Consider the following 15,120-nt stretch of genomic DNA (forward strand, 5'->3'; position numbering starts at 1 on the left):
ACCTTCAGCTGTCAGGAAGTTATTAAAGGTATAAAAGATAGTTCGTCGGGCAAGGCACCGGGCCCGGATGGTGTGCCAATAGATACCTATAAGGCTGAGATAGACTTATGGGCCCCAATGATAACCAATGTTTTAAATAAAGCGAACCAACAAGGTTTTATACCCACCTGGTCTGACGCAATAATTATACCCATTTACAAAAAAGGTAATAGGAACGACACGACCTGCTATCGGCCAATCTCACTGTTGGATGCATTGGCAAAGGTGGCAGGCCGAATCATTTTAAATAGGATACAAACTTGGGGGGAGGAAAAACAAATTATTTCCAATTTGCAGTATGGTTTTAGCCCAGGAAAGGGGACAACGGAACAATGTTTAAATCTGGCCCTTCTTATTTCAAAATACACTCAGGCAAAGAGCGGGAACCTTTTTATTTCCTTTATAGATTTAAGTTCTGCTTTTGACTGTGTAGATCACGAATTCCTATGGTTAACACTTAGCGACCTGGGGATTGACAGTCAAATTTTATTATATATTAAGGAACTTTACAGAGATGCAGGTGCAAGGGTTAGGTATGGCCCCAGGGGGGAGTGTTCAGACAAATTCCCTATAGAAAGGGGTGTCAGACAGGGGTGCATTCTGGCACCCCTGTTATTCACCTTATATATTAACTCAATTGGACAATACCTTAGGGATTTTCAGCACGATTACCCCACTATTAAAGGGACTCCTATCCCATTACTACTATACGCCGACTACGCGGCATTAATGTCACAGACTAGACTTGGGTTACAGAGGACTGTAGACAAATTTAACACCTACATGAAGCTCCGTGGCTTAAGAATAAATATATCTAAAACCTTTACAATGGTTTGTGGGATTGGCAGAAAAAGGGCCCCCTGCCCAATTTTCCTCAAAGATAAGAGAATTGAAATTATAGACACATTCTCTTACTTAGGGGTGAATTTCGACAGGGGGAGCTCTTGGCAAACAGCGGTTAACGCTAGGAAACTAGCATTTCTGCGCTCCATAGGCGGTTTGAGAAACTTTTCTACCAAATTGGGGGGAAGCCAGCTAAAGATCTAATCTACATCTATAAAGCTAAGTGCGTCTCAACTGCCACCTATGGTGCTGGTCTATGGGGCACCGAATACGCACAGGCGATACAAAGCTGCGAAAATCAGTTCCTTGCCTACTTACTGGGGGTACCCAAAACTACATCCTCGTACATGTTGCACATAGAAGCAGGCCTCTCCCACATAATAGATTCAATAAGGATTTCTCCGATACTTCTCTGGCATAAGGTCTGGGTTACCCCAGAAACTTCACTAAACAGGGATTTAATAACTGATTGCCTTTTGCTAGACGGGGCTCCCAAAATCAAATGGTAACATTATGTGAGAAACATGTTCAAGGTGTTAAGCCATCCGGAATTTTTTGTAAAGCCAAGCACCATGGAGAAGGTATCAAGAAGTTTGCTCAAAAAGATGGCCCTGGAGCATCTTGTTATATCTAGGTGGAATGTAGAAAAAGAAAAATACACCACCATTAGGTATCAGCAAATTACCTTCCATGAAGGGTTACAAAAATATCTAACATTAGTGAGTAGCCCCTATGCCCGTATGTTGCTTACTCGCTTCAGGCTAGGTATCTTCTTTCGACTGGTTACATTTCCCCATTGTAACAACTGGTCCATGTCAAATCTCATATGCCCTTGCGACGATATTTCGTATCAATCAAATATACATTGTGTGCTATTTTGCAAATTTTATCAGGCACCACACAGGGCGTACTTACTACCCATTCTTAGGTCATGGGGGATCCGAACCTGTAAGCTAGCCTTCCTCAAACTGCAACGGCTGGAAGAAGACAATGTTATCCATGCACTGAACTGTTTTTTAAAACTTGTAGTAAAGTTTCGTAACACAATGAGTTGATCACAAACTATTTGATAAGTAATACTGAACTTTTTATTGGTAAAATTAATTTCCTCGACCTGGATATGTTTTATTATACGTACCTTTTTTGTAATTACTGTTTTTAACGTGTGCTTTTATGATTTTGAATTACTAAATTGAATAAAGCCAGTTTTTGAATTTGAATTTGAAAAACACAATAGAAACATTTTGAAACACCCACCCCCAACACCCCTCACTTCACTCTGGGAAGCATCTGTCGCCCTTGATTAATTACCCACAACAAGGTAACTTGTAAGGAACATCTGTAGCCACAAGGTGCCCATAGAGAAGGATATAATGCCCAACACCATAGAGCAATGTACATAAAAACAAACAATTACGAGGAAGCACCCAGGCAGACAATGTTAAGGACCATCAGGAGGGGCTGGCCCACCTGGGTTCCATCTGTCCCTGAGTAGGGTTCGTTTAGAAAGTGTGATATGTCATTATTGTGATATTAGGTTTCTTGAATTTTCAGCAGCACAATATTTTTACCATTCATTACAGAACAGGTGTTTGTGTGGGGAAACCAACTGCGAAGAGATTCAGAGGCTGCGCTGGGCTCCATAATGCCTGCTACTCTAAGGTCAGAATCATTGATTCCCTGTGACTTGTGCTGTACCTGTTCTGTGTTTGCCTTGGCCGGAGGAGCGCTTGCGTTGCTACTGAACTACTTGTAGTGCATTCATTCTATTATGTGAGTGACGCATGTATTGTATTGTAATTGCATTTATATAGGGCTTGCTACCCCTGCCGAGGCATCGAATAGCTTTATTGGTGAGTAGCACGCTACTCCAGAACACATAAAGGATTAGTGGTGAATTAGAATAGTGAAATATGAAAGTAATTTAAGTGGTGGATATATTAGTAAGTTATTTGGATTGAGAAGGATAGCGGAGGGATAGAAGAGAGAAAAAGGTTTGCATTTATATAGCGCTTGCTACCCCTGATGGGGTGTTGAAGCGTTTTTTCAGCGATTAGTACGCTACTACGGAACCCATAAAGGATTAGTGGTGAATTAGTATAGTGAAATATGAAATTTATGTGAGTGGTGGACATGTTAATCTGTTATTTGGATTAAAAATGATAGTGGAGGGATAGAAGAGGGAAGGATTTAGAAATCTGTTTTTTTTTTGTTTGTTTGTTTTGGTGCTCATAGCAGTAGGAGGAGGCCTGGGGTGAGTAAAAGGGAGGTGGAGGGGAAGAGTCAGAGGGAAGGGTTTCGAAAGGCCTGTTTTGGGGGATCAAAATAGTAATAGAGGTATAAGATGATGCAAGGAGAGGTAGAGCAGGGAAGAGTCTAGAAAGGGTTATTTTGGGGATCATAGTAGTAGTATGGGGTTTGTGGTGAATGAGAGTGGACGTAGTGGATATATTGATAGAGGTATAGGGTGAGAAATAGGGTAGTGCATAGGAAAGAGTAGTAGAAAGAGGTTTATGATGAGTCAGAGTTGAAGTAGAGGGTATATTGATAGCGGTTTCGGGTGAGAAATAGGGTAGTGCGTTAGATATGCTGAATTAGAAGAAAATTTATAAATCTATAGACCCGTAAGTACATGGAAGGTATATAGATGCATAAAGGAAGGTAGTATATGTAGGTTAAGTTGCATTAAATAAACTCCTGTTTTCAAGTGTTGCATTTAAAAATATTTGTTATTGGTTTTATATACTAAAAAAATAATATATATATATATATATATTTCAATAGTGAAGCAATGGTAGTTAAATTGTTATAGTAAAAGATGTACTTATTTATGCAGTCACTTATATACATTTTAAAAACAGAATAATGTAACTATCAGTAATATGTACATTTGTTAAGCAAAACTAATGAATATCTATATTTAAAAAATATATCATTATTCTACACGTTTATACAAAGCAATACACATACATAGGTACATATCTATAGTACAAATAAAATGCCTTCATACAGAGGGATATGCTGTATATTTATGTTTGAATATGGTGGTTATGTGGAGCAGAGGCAATGCTACAGTTGTATGTTCAGTCAGGATGGAAGGGGAAACCTGCAATACTGATGCCTCTGCTATGTGTGGTTTGCTTACAGGCGGCATAAACCACTGCTTCCATGGCTGGACTGGGAACACCAAAGCAGCCCTGGCAATTGACAGACCAGCCCCGGTGGGGGGGGGGGGCGTTACATCTATGAACACTGCTGCTTTTGATACTGCGGGATGATATTGCAGTACTGCTGCAAAGCCGGCCCTCAGTAACAAAAATGGCCCTCACAGCTGCAAAACCACCCCCACCCTTCTAGCCTTCTGGTAAGACACCTGATACCCGCAATGGCCAGCTGCCTGTGCTGTACCTGTTCTTGGTTTAAGGGGAAAGGAGTGATAGAGCGCGCGGGTCACCCGACCAATAATTTCGCCACCTCCGGCTTCGGGCCCATATATTTCAAATCACCATATACATTGATCGGATGACCTCACGGTCTACTATCAATAATTTGTGAGTTCCTTTCGTTATTCTTCAGAGTACCCGACTTACCATCCACCGATGCGGGTACCTATGACCACAATGGATCAGGGAGCTAGTTGTAAAAGGAAAGACAGCAAAATATAAACCCAACAAATAACATTCAATACTCTTTGTAAATGACCACGGACAACTGGAAGTTTTAAAGTCTTTATCTAATTTAGTAAAATTCAGAAAATATCAAATTCACAGTAATTAAGCAATTAATGAACAGAATAACAGAAAGTATATAGCTAAATAGCAAATAAGTCAGTGCAACCATTTATAACTAATGGAACCAGGACACATTCAAAATGAAGGATCAGGAATTAGAACGTTTAAGATGAATCCCTAAAGATTGGATAGGCTTTGATTAGGACTAGTATTCTAGATTTTATCTCAAAGAATATGAGACAGGATTTCGGGACATATATATATATCTATAGGAGAGACTATGAAGAGAGACACGCTATGCTTTAAGGCAAAAGTTCTTTAGATAGTTTAAGTAAGGATGTTCTAGACCATATCAGGAAATGACAAACTGCAATACAAAATATAATTTCTAACAGGTAGGGTAACATAGGAACACGTTATGAAACCAAAGCAAATGACTTTATGATTCAATGGTTGCGGAAAAAGCATGGAAAATTAACATATGCAAAGGTATGTCTTTATTGAAGCAAAAGATAGAAATTTCAGAAAGGTGCAAGATTTCAGAGTTTTCAGAGGAATATTTACCTAGACTGGTGTGGAAACCAAACCCTGGCCACGGGTCAGTTAAGGACAGGAACCCCTCAAGGAAGGATACCCCTCAATGGACAGCAGGTGCAGAATGGACACCCAGGACAGGACAGGAAGACCAGATTAGGATCAGGACAGGACCCTCAGGACAGGACCCTCAGGACAGGACCGGCACCCGCAGTTCGGAAGCAACGCCTGCGCTCCACCCTCTCTGCAGCTATCGATCAAGACCCCGATTGGGTCAGCGAACTCCCAGCAAAGTGCTCCGCCAGCACTTTAAGGTTTAGTAAAACCTTAGTCTATGGTCAAATTTCGGACAGAGTGCTCCGCAGCTCTCTGTATCTTCAGTCACCTATTGAGTGCGTTGGGTCAGTGACAGGTCAGCTAAACCAGACAAGTCGGACAATTTCCCTAGGTGAACCCAGGGTAGATATACTGTTTTGGGACGGTGTACCACCCCCCAATGTTGCAAAGTGTCAGAATCCCTCAATTTGTATTGGTCCTAAGGTAGGATTTGGGTAACACACCAATCAGAACAGACTATTTGGAGGCCTACTTTACATCTCTGTGTACCGCCTAGCGAGATTGGGGTTCCCATGGGAAGCTGTACAGCAAACAATAGCGCAACACACAATGTATCATATAAGGAGCAACTTTCTCCATTCTCGTAGGCCAGAGGTGGCTTTCCCATTAGCATCTTGACTGTGGCTGCCAGCTGGCTGAGTTCCACTGTCCAATGTTGCCACCTTTCAGTGCACCACGAGTATGCGCAGAAGGGACCTTCAATATGGCTCCCAACCGGTTCGGACCCCCATTTCCCGCAGTACATGAAAAGTAAGCGAAAACAAATTAAAACATAGAAGTGAATGCATGAAAAACACATCATTGGTTTTGTACTTTAAACTTATCATTATAAAAATATACTATGCAGTTTAAACATTAGCAACATATACACGCTCACAAGAGCATCACCACGTTATTCACGAAAGCTGTGTATTACGCATGCGCACCCTTTCCCACCAAACTTATAACTACGTCAGGTCACGTGAGTGTGACTGACGCATGCGCAGAAGCAATTTTCCAAGCGGCGGCCATGTTTTAGAGACATGGATTAGTTGTATTAGAAAACACATATGCAAGCTTCATCTACTTCGTTCGAATATAAAAATAAAAGATTAGTAAGACGTACAAATTTATTAATTGATTACACAGGGGCGAGGTTCATGACTCGAGCAAGTCGCGATGCGAAGCTTGCTCTATCAATCCCCTCTTTGATGATATTTACTATCATCACAAAAATAATGGAACCAGATGCCAACTTCTCACATTTTATACAACTCTATCTCTTCCAGCAAGCGATTCAGCTTCTCTTTTTCATTTTTGGTAGGGTGAGAATTTTTCACCTTTTTGTATATCTGATTATTCATTTCCTCTAATTCAAGCTCATCCACACTCCGTTTCACTCCTCTGGCATTCACTTGATGCTTTCTGGTGTGCTTACGGCATTTGCAACAGACAAATATGAAAAATAGGATAAGACCTATAATTCCAATTGGCATCAGTACCTTAAACAATAAGCTTTTACCTAAGCTAGCAAGCCAATGACCTACATTTGAGAGACCATCTACCAGTCTCTTCCAGGCACTGTCAACCTCGAGTGGTTTGAGTTCCTTTTCCAAATTAGTAATGTTTTTCACGTATCTTTGGAGCTGCACACTTTTGTCCGGAATATAAGTGCAACAATGTTGCGCCTTCAACATCCGGCAGACTCCGCCCTCTTTTGCTAATAAGGTGTCAAGAGCAAGTCTGTTCTGCAAAACCATTGATCTGATCGCAACCATTTCGGTATTGACCAGCAGAAATCCATGAGCTGTGTCCGTAGACAACACATCCACTATAGTGGACAATTTGCAAATTCTGTGAGTGTTCAGAACCACTCCCACTCCAGGTATCAGTGCACTGAAAATACTACCCATTATTTCACCTACGCTTTCTCTTTTACTACGCACTAAGACATTAGTATTTTCACTGCTTCCAGCAACTTCATTCACATGGTATATTTTCGGGAAGACAATGCCAAAATAGCAGCTTCCATACCAGTGATCCGGCAATTTGAAATAAGCCTTGTCTCCACATATATAATAAATTCCAGGAAACACAGGCTCTGACCCATTTTTGAAACCCCATCCTCCAATTACCTTGTAATTATGTTCACATTCACTGGAACCAATGAAAATGTAATTATAATAGCTAGTCTTCTCGCGGTGAAGACATAGCTTTCCTTTCAAAATCCAGCAACAGAGCAGGTCCCGCCCCACCCTTTGAGGTGCCTTCCATGTCCTCAGCCCATTTTGGCGTTTTCTGTTTTTCGTCATCTGCCTTTCTTTTTATTTTTATTCTCCTCTTCTCTGCCATGTTCAGGAACATCTTTTCCTGCTCACGCAAAGAGCAGGTCAAGTTATCTCTGTGTGCGTCACCTATGTCTATATTACCTATAGTCAGGAAGTATTCGCCCATATAGCGAGTAACGTCACTTTTGGTATGTACAGGATTCAGGTTCCCATGTATAGGAAGTTCAGAAAAGATCACGTCATTGTTAGAGTAATAGTACTTTAATGGTCCTCTTTTGTAAAATAAGCTTGCTAAAATGCTACAGGATATTCCGTATGTCAAGGGCAGGTGATGGTATGTCACGCCTTCAGCCACAGAGGTAGGTAGCTTCATGCAGACATAGCAATCCTCAATTTCCATAGTCTCTACATAGTGTATTAACAAGTTTGCGAAAACATTTAAATGTGTCTTATTCTTAACTCCATGATAATGTAGTCCTCCCTCATCTGATGCTTCTAGGTCTCGTTTTGTTTGTTTGAGTGCTCTCTCATGTCTTGCTACACTCTGTGTTGTCAGTTCTTCAATGTCAGTATTTACAATCTCAGTAGGGTCAATATTAGTATTTTTGCTCACCGCAAAAGGAATGAAAACTGTTAGTCCTATCCAAACTAATATCACTATAATTATACTACATACACATACCTTGCAGCATGTTTTGCAACAACTGCGACTAGGTCTACCACTCACGTTTGAATCAGACATTTTGGCTCAGAAGAAGTTTCTCGACCCCTCTTTGTGTCTCTGCACGAGTAGCTTACTTTGTGCAATTTCACGGTGGCTCGTCTTCTTCTTCGGCAGAGTGCTCAGCGACTGGTTCTCCGTCGCTTTCGTCAGTTATATCAAGATCTTCAAATTCTTCCAAAACGAGCGTCCATTCAGGAGACTTGTACTTTTTGTTTTGTCTTTTTATTCGATCGCTCCTCCTTTTGGAAGTGTCTTCTGGTTGCTCTGCTATGCGAGAACTTCTCCTTTCTTCTGCACGTTTTTCTTCTACCGTTTTTATCCTCAGTCTCAATTTCTTTATGAATCCAGGCTCAATGTGCTTTCTTTTCTTAAGTCTTTTAGTTGGTACTGGTATTTCGTTTTCTTTTATTGCCCTTTTATTTTCATTTGTTTGTCGCAATTCTGCTTCCTCTTCTTCCCTTCCTATCTGACTAGTTCCAGGGCTCGTATCTATTTCTTCTGCCTGGTTACTAAACTGGCCTTGTTCAGGAGAGTTTTGTGTTTGCTTTTCAAATGTCTCTGCTTCTGTGTCCTGAACACGTTCTTCTAACCCTATCTGATCCTGTTCGAGCACTTCGATCCCTTGATTTTCTTCTGCTCGAACTATTACACTATGTCTAGTCTGTCCCCTTTCGACATCAGGAGTCAGTGGAGGTGTATCAATTATTTGCTCAGTCCCTGTCTGACCTTCTCCTTCCTCAGGTTTGATGTGAATCTCAATAGTCTGAGGTTCTTCGCCTGTGCCTTGCTTTTCCTCTCTATTCCACTCTCTACCTTCCCAAATTCGCTCCTTGTTCTGATGGGGTCTTCGGTGAGGTTAATCAAGGGTATCCACTCATCTGGCCATATGCTTGGCAGCTCGTCATCAGCTACTTCTGGACCAACTTCTGGGAACCCCTCAGCAGGCTTGACTCTTGGTAGCTCGTCATCAACTACCCCCGGACCAACGTCTGCGGACCCCTCAGCTTGACTGGTACTGGGCTGTACGTCGTCAGTTACTTCTGGTCTTGCTTCTGCAGGCCCCTCTGCTGGACGGCCTTCTTCTCCAGGCTCCTTGTCTGGTAGTACCTTCTGGGTGTGGCTGGCGTGGATCCAATGGGGAACACCTGCACACTTCACTGCTGTGGTCGTTACCAGGATTACTTGGCGCTTCTGTCCCCACCTTGGTTCCAGGCAGCTCGACCGAGTATGCTTCTTTATTTTGACCCAGTCCCCTGGAACCAGTTTGTGGAGAGGAGTCGTTGGATTGGCGACGGCGTCTTCTCCGATCTGGCGAGAGATATAACGCACTTGGTCACCTAATCTCTTGCAGTATTCAAGCACCAAATCATCAGTAATACTCAACAGTTTGCTTCCTGGTACCCACGCTTGTCTCATCACTCTTCCCATCAGGATTTCATGGGGGCTCAGGCCTGTCTTCCGGTCTGGAATACTTCGGAGTCCCATCAGAACCAGAGGCAGGGCCTTTACCCAGGTCATGCCAGATGCATCACACAATTTCGCTAGTCTTGTTTTGATAGTCCCGTTTATTTGTTCCACCACTCCAGAAGCCTCTGGATGATATGCACAGTGGAGTTTTTGCGAGATCCCAAAGGCCTTACAGAGCTGATCGATCACATCATTCTGAAAATGTCGGCCTCTATCTGATTCAATAGTGACTGGAACCCCGAATCTAGGTATCAGTTCTTTCAGTAAACACTTGGCTACTGTCAGTGCGTCACTTTGGGGAGTAGGGTAAGCTTCCACCCACTTGGAAAATAGGCAGACAATAACAAGGACATATCGTTTCCCTTCACAACGTGGCATGGTGATGAAATCAACCTGTATTCTTACAAATGGACCCCCTGACCTCCCAATTCTCCCTAGTTCCACCATTGTTCTCTTGCCTGCATTGAACTGTTGACATGACAAGCACCTCTGGCAGAGGGACTCTGCTACTTTCCTGAACTTTTTGCTGTACCAAGTCTGTTGGAATACCAGAATCATGGCGTCCCTACCAATATGCGATCCTTCATGTATCAATCTAGCCATTGTGCCAAGCAAGTGTCTGGGTAACACAGGCATACCATTTGGGCCCAAGATGACACCATCCTCACGTCTTGGTCTACACCCTTCTTCCTTCCACTTCTCTCTCTCTTGCCAGGGTGTCGCCTGCTGCCATTCTCTCACTTCATCCCATGTAGGCACTTCTTCAAACACTAGAAGTTGGCAGCTGTTTCCGGACCCCCCCGTTTTGGATTTATGATCAGTCGATCCCTGGCGCATAATTTTGCCACTCGATCAGCGAAATCAATTCCCAAAGATACAGGGTCAAAGTCCTTCTTATGAGCAACACACTTGACCACTGCCAATTCCTTTGGTAATTGGATTGCCTCTAAAAGGTCTTGAACAATTTTTCCATTTCGAATAGGGGTACCTGATGAAGTCAGGAATTCCCTCTGTAGCCATAATTGGCCAAAGTCATGCACAACTCCATAACAGTACTGACTGTCAGTATACACTGTTAGGCGTTCGTTTTTTCCCAATTTGCAAGCTTTCATCATAGCGATCAATTCAGCTACTTGTGCAGACTTTATTCCAAATAAATAACCTGCTTCTTCAATTTTGGTTAAGGAGACTACAGCATAGGCAGCATTCAGGCCTCCTTGTTCATGTCTTAGGCATGAACCATCCACAAACAATTCCTTGTCATGTTTAGGCAAAGGTGTTTCTTTAATGTCTGGGCGTGGTTTTGTGCAAAATTCTGTTAAATCAATGCAGTTATGCTCATCTTCCTCCCCATCTTCCATATCCATGGAGTCGGGAAGCAGAGTGGCGGGGTTCAGAATGTTGCACCGGACAATGGTTATATTTGCAGCACCCACGAGAATCCTCTCGTATTTAGTCAGCCGACTAGGGGTGAGATACTGAGTTTTCGTTCTAGTTAGCAAAATCACCACTCCATGGGGAACATACACAGTTACAGGATGTCCCATGACAATGGATTCACTCTGCTCTAAACTTGTGCAAGTAGCAGCTACTGCTTTCAGACATCCTGGTAATCCAGCAGCCACTGGATCCAGGGTGGCAGAGAAATATGCCACTGGCCTTCTGGTTGTGCCATGCTCTTGTGTTAGGACTGACAACGCGCAATTATCGCGAGTGTCACAGAACAGGGCAAATTCCTTGGAATAGTCTGGCATTCCCAACGCAGGGGCTGTACACAGACAATCTCGCAATTTTGTGAAGGCTGTTAAGCTTTCATCATCCCATTCTACGATATCCGGTGTTCCTCTCTTGGTCATTTTTATCAAAGGCCTAGCTAGGACTGCAAATCCCAGAATCCATTGCCTGCAGTATCCTATCACCCCAAGGAACATTCTGATATCTTTCTGAGTACGGGGTAACTGCATCTTTTGAATTATTCTCACTCTTTCTGACGTTACTTTCCTGATGCCTTTTTCTATCTGGTGCCCCAGATATTTCACTGATTTTGCACAGAACTGTAATTTTTCAGGGGCCACTTTATGTCCCTTCTCACTCAGGTGATTCAGTAGGGCAATGGTGTCAATCACACAATCTTTATGACTTTTGGACGCCACCATGAGGTCGTCAATGTATTGCACCAAAACAGAATTTCCAGGTAAGACCAAAGTTTCCAAGCATTTTTTCAAGATCTGATTAAAGATAGAGGGGCTTTCTGTGTACCCCTGGGGGACCCTGTTCCAGACATACACGTGACTGTTGAAAGCAAATGAGAAAAGAAATTTGCTGTCTGGATGCAAGGGAATGGAAAAGAATGCATGACATAGGTCTATCACAGTGAACCACTCAGCATCCCAGGGAATCTGATACAGAATCACTGCTGGGTTCGGGACAATAGGGCAGCAAGGAACCACTATCTTGTTTACCTTTCTTAGGTCCTGAACTACTCTGTACTTGCCACTAGGCTTTTTGATGCCCATAATCGGTGAGTTGCATGGGCTACTCATTACTTCCTGTATGATGTTTCCTTCTAGCAATTTCTGTATTTCCAGGGCAACACCTGCTCTCACTTCTGCATTCATTCTGTAGGGTTTAGTATTAGGGTATACTGCATTGTCCTTTATTGCTATCTGTATGGGGTCTACGTTTTTCATTAATCCTACATCTTTCCCGGTAAAGTCCCATACCTCTGGCTTCACTGTTTCTTGGAGTTCTTTGGGCAAATCCTGCATAGTCATTCGTTTAATTTCTGAGTCGGGTCTGATTAACATTAATTTATAAATGCCATCTTCATCTGGGGTCTGAATTTCAACACCCTTTGGTGTGCAAAAGATAGTACAGTTCATTTTGCACAGCAAATCACGTCCCAGTAAGTTCACTGGACTGGTGTCACAAACGACAAATCTATGCATTTCTTTAAAGTTTCCAATTGAGATCTCCATGGGCTCGGTAACAGGAGTACTAATCAGTTGATTAGATACCCCCACTACTTCGATTGCTTCTCCCGAGAGGGGTAGGTTTGGAACGTCCACTGTTCTTACAGTAGAACGGGTAGCGCCAGTGTCCAACAGAAAGGTGACATAATTTCCGTCAACCTTTCCTTCAATGTATGGTCCGGACTGGTCTACCGGCAAGGAGGCGCCAAGTACGCACTCCTCGTCCTCCCCTCTCAGGCCCCGTCAGTACTGGTCATCACAAAAGAAGGTATCATTTAGTAAATACTGCGAAGTTGCTGCATTTCTGTTCTCATTGCTCCCCCAGATTTCTACGTCCTCACCCTGCGTGGATTTTCCCTTAAACACTGGCTTTGGTGCTCGGGGCAACTGAATCGTTTTTACCTGTTGTTGGGTCTTTCTTGGTCTTTCATTCTGCGTCTGTGGAGTTAAATCAGGTGTTTGGGAGTTACCATCCTGCAAATAGGGACACTCGTCTCGCCAGTGTCCAATTTCTCCGCACTGGTGGCAGGGAAATTTCTTCTTAGCCTCCTCCCTGCTCATTTTGGGCCGGGGCTTTCCTCCTCCCCCACCCCCAGGACCTGGATTCTGAGTAGTTTTGGCCATTTTATTCAATTGTTTTTCCTGCTGTTCTGCGAGCTTCACTTGAGCCCACATAACCTTCTCCTTGAGAGCCTTTTTCTTTTCTGCCATCTCGTCCTCACAGTACTTTGCGTACCGTAGGACCTCATCCATCTTTTTAGTATGCCAACAGATTTTGTTATCTTTTATCCACTGACAAATTTCGGGTCTTAAACCATTTACAAACCTGTAAATAAAATGTGTCATATCCTTCATCTCGATGTTGTCTATACCGCTGTATGTTTTGAACACCTGCAACAGCCTTTCGTAAAAGGAGTGCACTGTCTCGTCTCTTTCCTGCGTGGTTCTATCTATCTTGGTCCAATCAGTTTCCTTTGCTGGCACTTTTAATTTTAGATGCTGTATTACCTGCTCATATTTTCTCATTACTTCCTTCGATGGTTCCCCTGTTTTGTCATCTCTTGGGTATTCCTCACTCGGCCAAGCTATGGCTATTTTACACTCGGTCCATAGATCCACAGGGACCACTATATCGAAAAACCCATCCAGGTCCTTCCACAGGCATTTTTGCACTTTCACGAATCTTTCTACCTGCCTATACCAATCCACGGGCTTTTCGCGTAATTTCGGGAAATCGTTAGTAAAGGACACAATATCCTGTCTGGACCATGGAACGTGCACATATTTTCCACCTGGTACTTCACGCATAGGGCATAACTGTTCTGGTTTGTCAGCTTCCCTTAGAGCGAATTCGGGAGTTGCCTGCCTAGACCTGGCCTCATCCTTTTTCTTGGCCCATCTGGCTTTCCACCTTTCCACATCTCCCCATTTTTGTAATACTGTCAATAGTTCTTTGACCTGTGCTTTCTTCCCTAAAACATTCAAGTTTTCCAAATCTTTGTCTGAGAAATCTGCCCTATATGGTTTCTGCAGTGGTTTTGATTTTGAAATATCTATTCCCATGCTAGCAGCAGTATCTGTCAGTTTTTCATGAAGTACTCGGGTATTTCGGGTGAGACTCTTGCAGATAAACAGCATTTCGTCTTCAGAGTAGGTATTTAATCTATCTAATCCTACGTTTCCTGCCATCAATTCCTCTATTTCTATTCTCAGCTTGTAGAGATCTAAAGGTTTCGTTGGGGACGCTTGTTTTTCAAATTCTTGACTCCATCTTTCGATTTCTTCAGGAGTCACCAAGGTGACACTCTTAGTACCTGAGGTCGATTCCATCTGAATTTCCCTCGCGTTAAAAGGATTATGTCTTTTCTGTATCCTTTTTCCTGTATTTCTAACGGGCAGATCTAGCAGCGAGACCTCCGACTCGCACTCACTTGTCTGGTCATCTACAATTAATGGTTCTGGTCTGGTCGGTGCAATGACAGGAGTAATTACTGGAGTTTTCGGACTTCCTTGACGGTCCCCGTTCAACGGAACCACTGGTCCGATAGTTACTGGGATCGTCAAGGCTTCAGGACTTGCATTTAGCTGTGACATTTTCTGTATTATCTCAGCTCTCTGGTTTGCTAGCGCTTCCCGCTCTTTCTCTTCTAATAACCTGTCCAAGGATTTGTCATGTAACACCTGCGGGGTTAGAATGGGAGCATAACTCGGGGCAGTGGGATGTGTCTCACTTGGTCCTCCGCCATAATTAGGTTTCTGAAACAAACTTCCTGTGCCTAGAATTCTCGGATCTTCTTCATCCCGTGGCTGTAATAATGGCATTCCTGAACTTAAGGACCTCACCTCACCTCCGTAAGGGGGACGAGAGCAAAAATCTCCTTCCCGTGAATGTCCCATCTCCCCACCAATTGGTCTCCTTGGGTAAA

The 15,120-nt window shown here is 43.0% G+C and overlaps 1 protein-coding gene across 7 annotated transcripts in view; it reads left to right on the forward strand.

Annotated features, from left to right (window-relative positions):
• The window catches only part of LOC144772901 (uncharacterized), a 273,873-nt gene that overhangs the window by 57,339 nt on the left and 201,414 nt on the right, over window positions 1-15,120 (forward strand). For all 7 annotated transcript variants that reach the window (XR_013599865.1, XR_013599866.1, XR_013599872.1 and 4 more), the window contains one exon: window positions 2,466-2,544. Coding sequence is in view for 2 of the 7 variants with exons in the window: in XM_078657590.1 (XP_078513716.1) it covers window positions 2,466-2,544 (79 nt within the window). In the remaining 5 variants the exon portion in view is untranslated. The remainder of the gene's footprint in view (window positions 1-2,465; window positions 2,545-15,120) is intronic.

The sequence above is a fragment of the Lissotriton helveticus genome, chromosome 1_1, assembly GCF_964261635.1.
Source record: "Lissotriton helveticus chromosome 1_1, aLisHel1.1, whole genome shotgun sequence".
Lineage (NCBI taxonomy): Eukaryota > Metazoa > Chordata > Amphibia > Caudata > Salamandridae > Lissotriton > Lissotriton helveticus.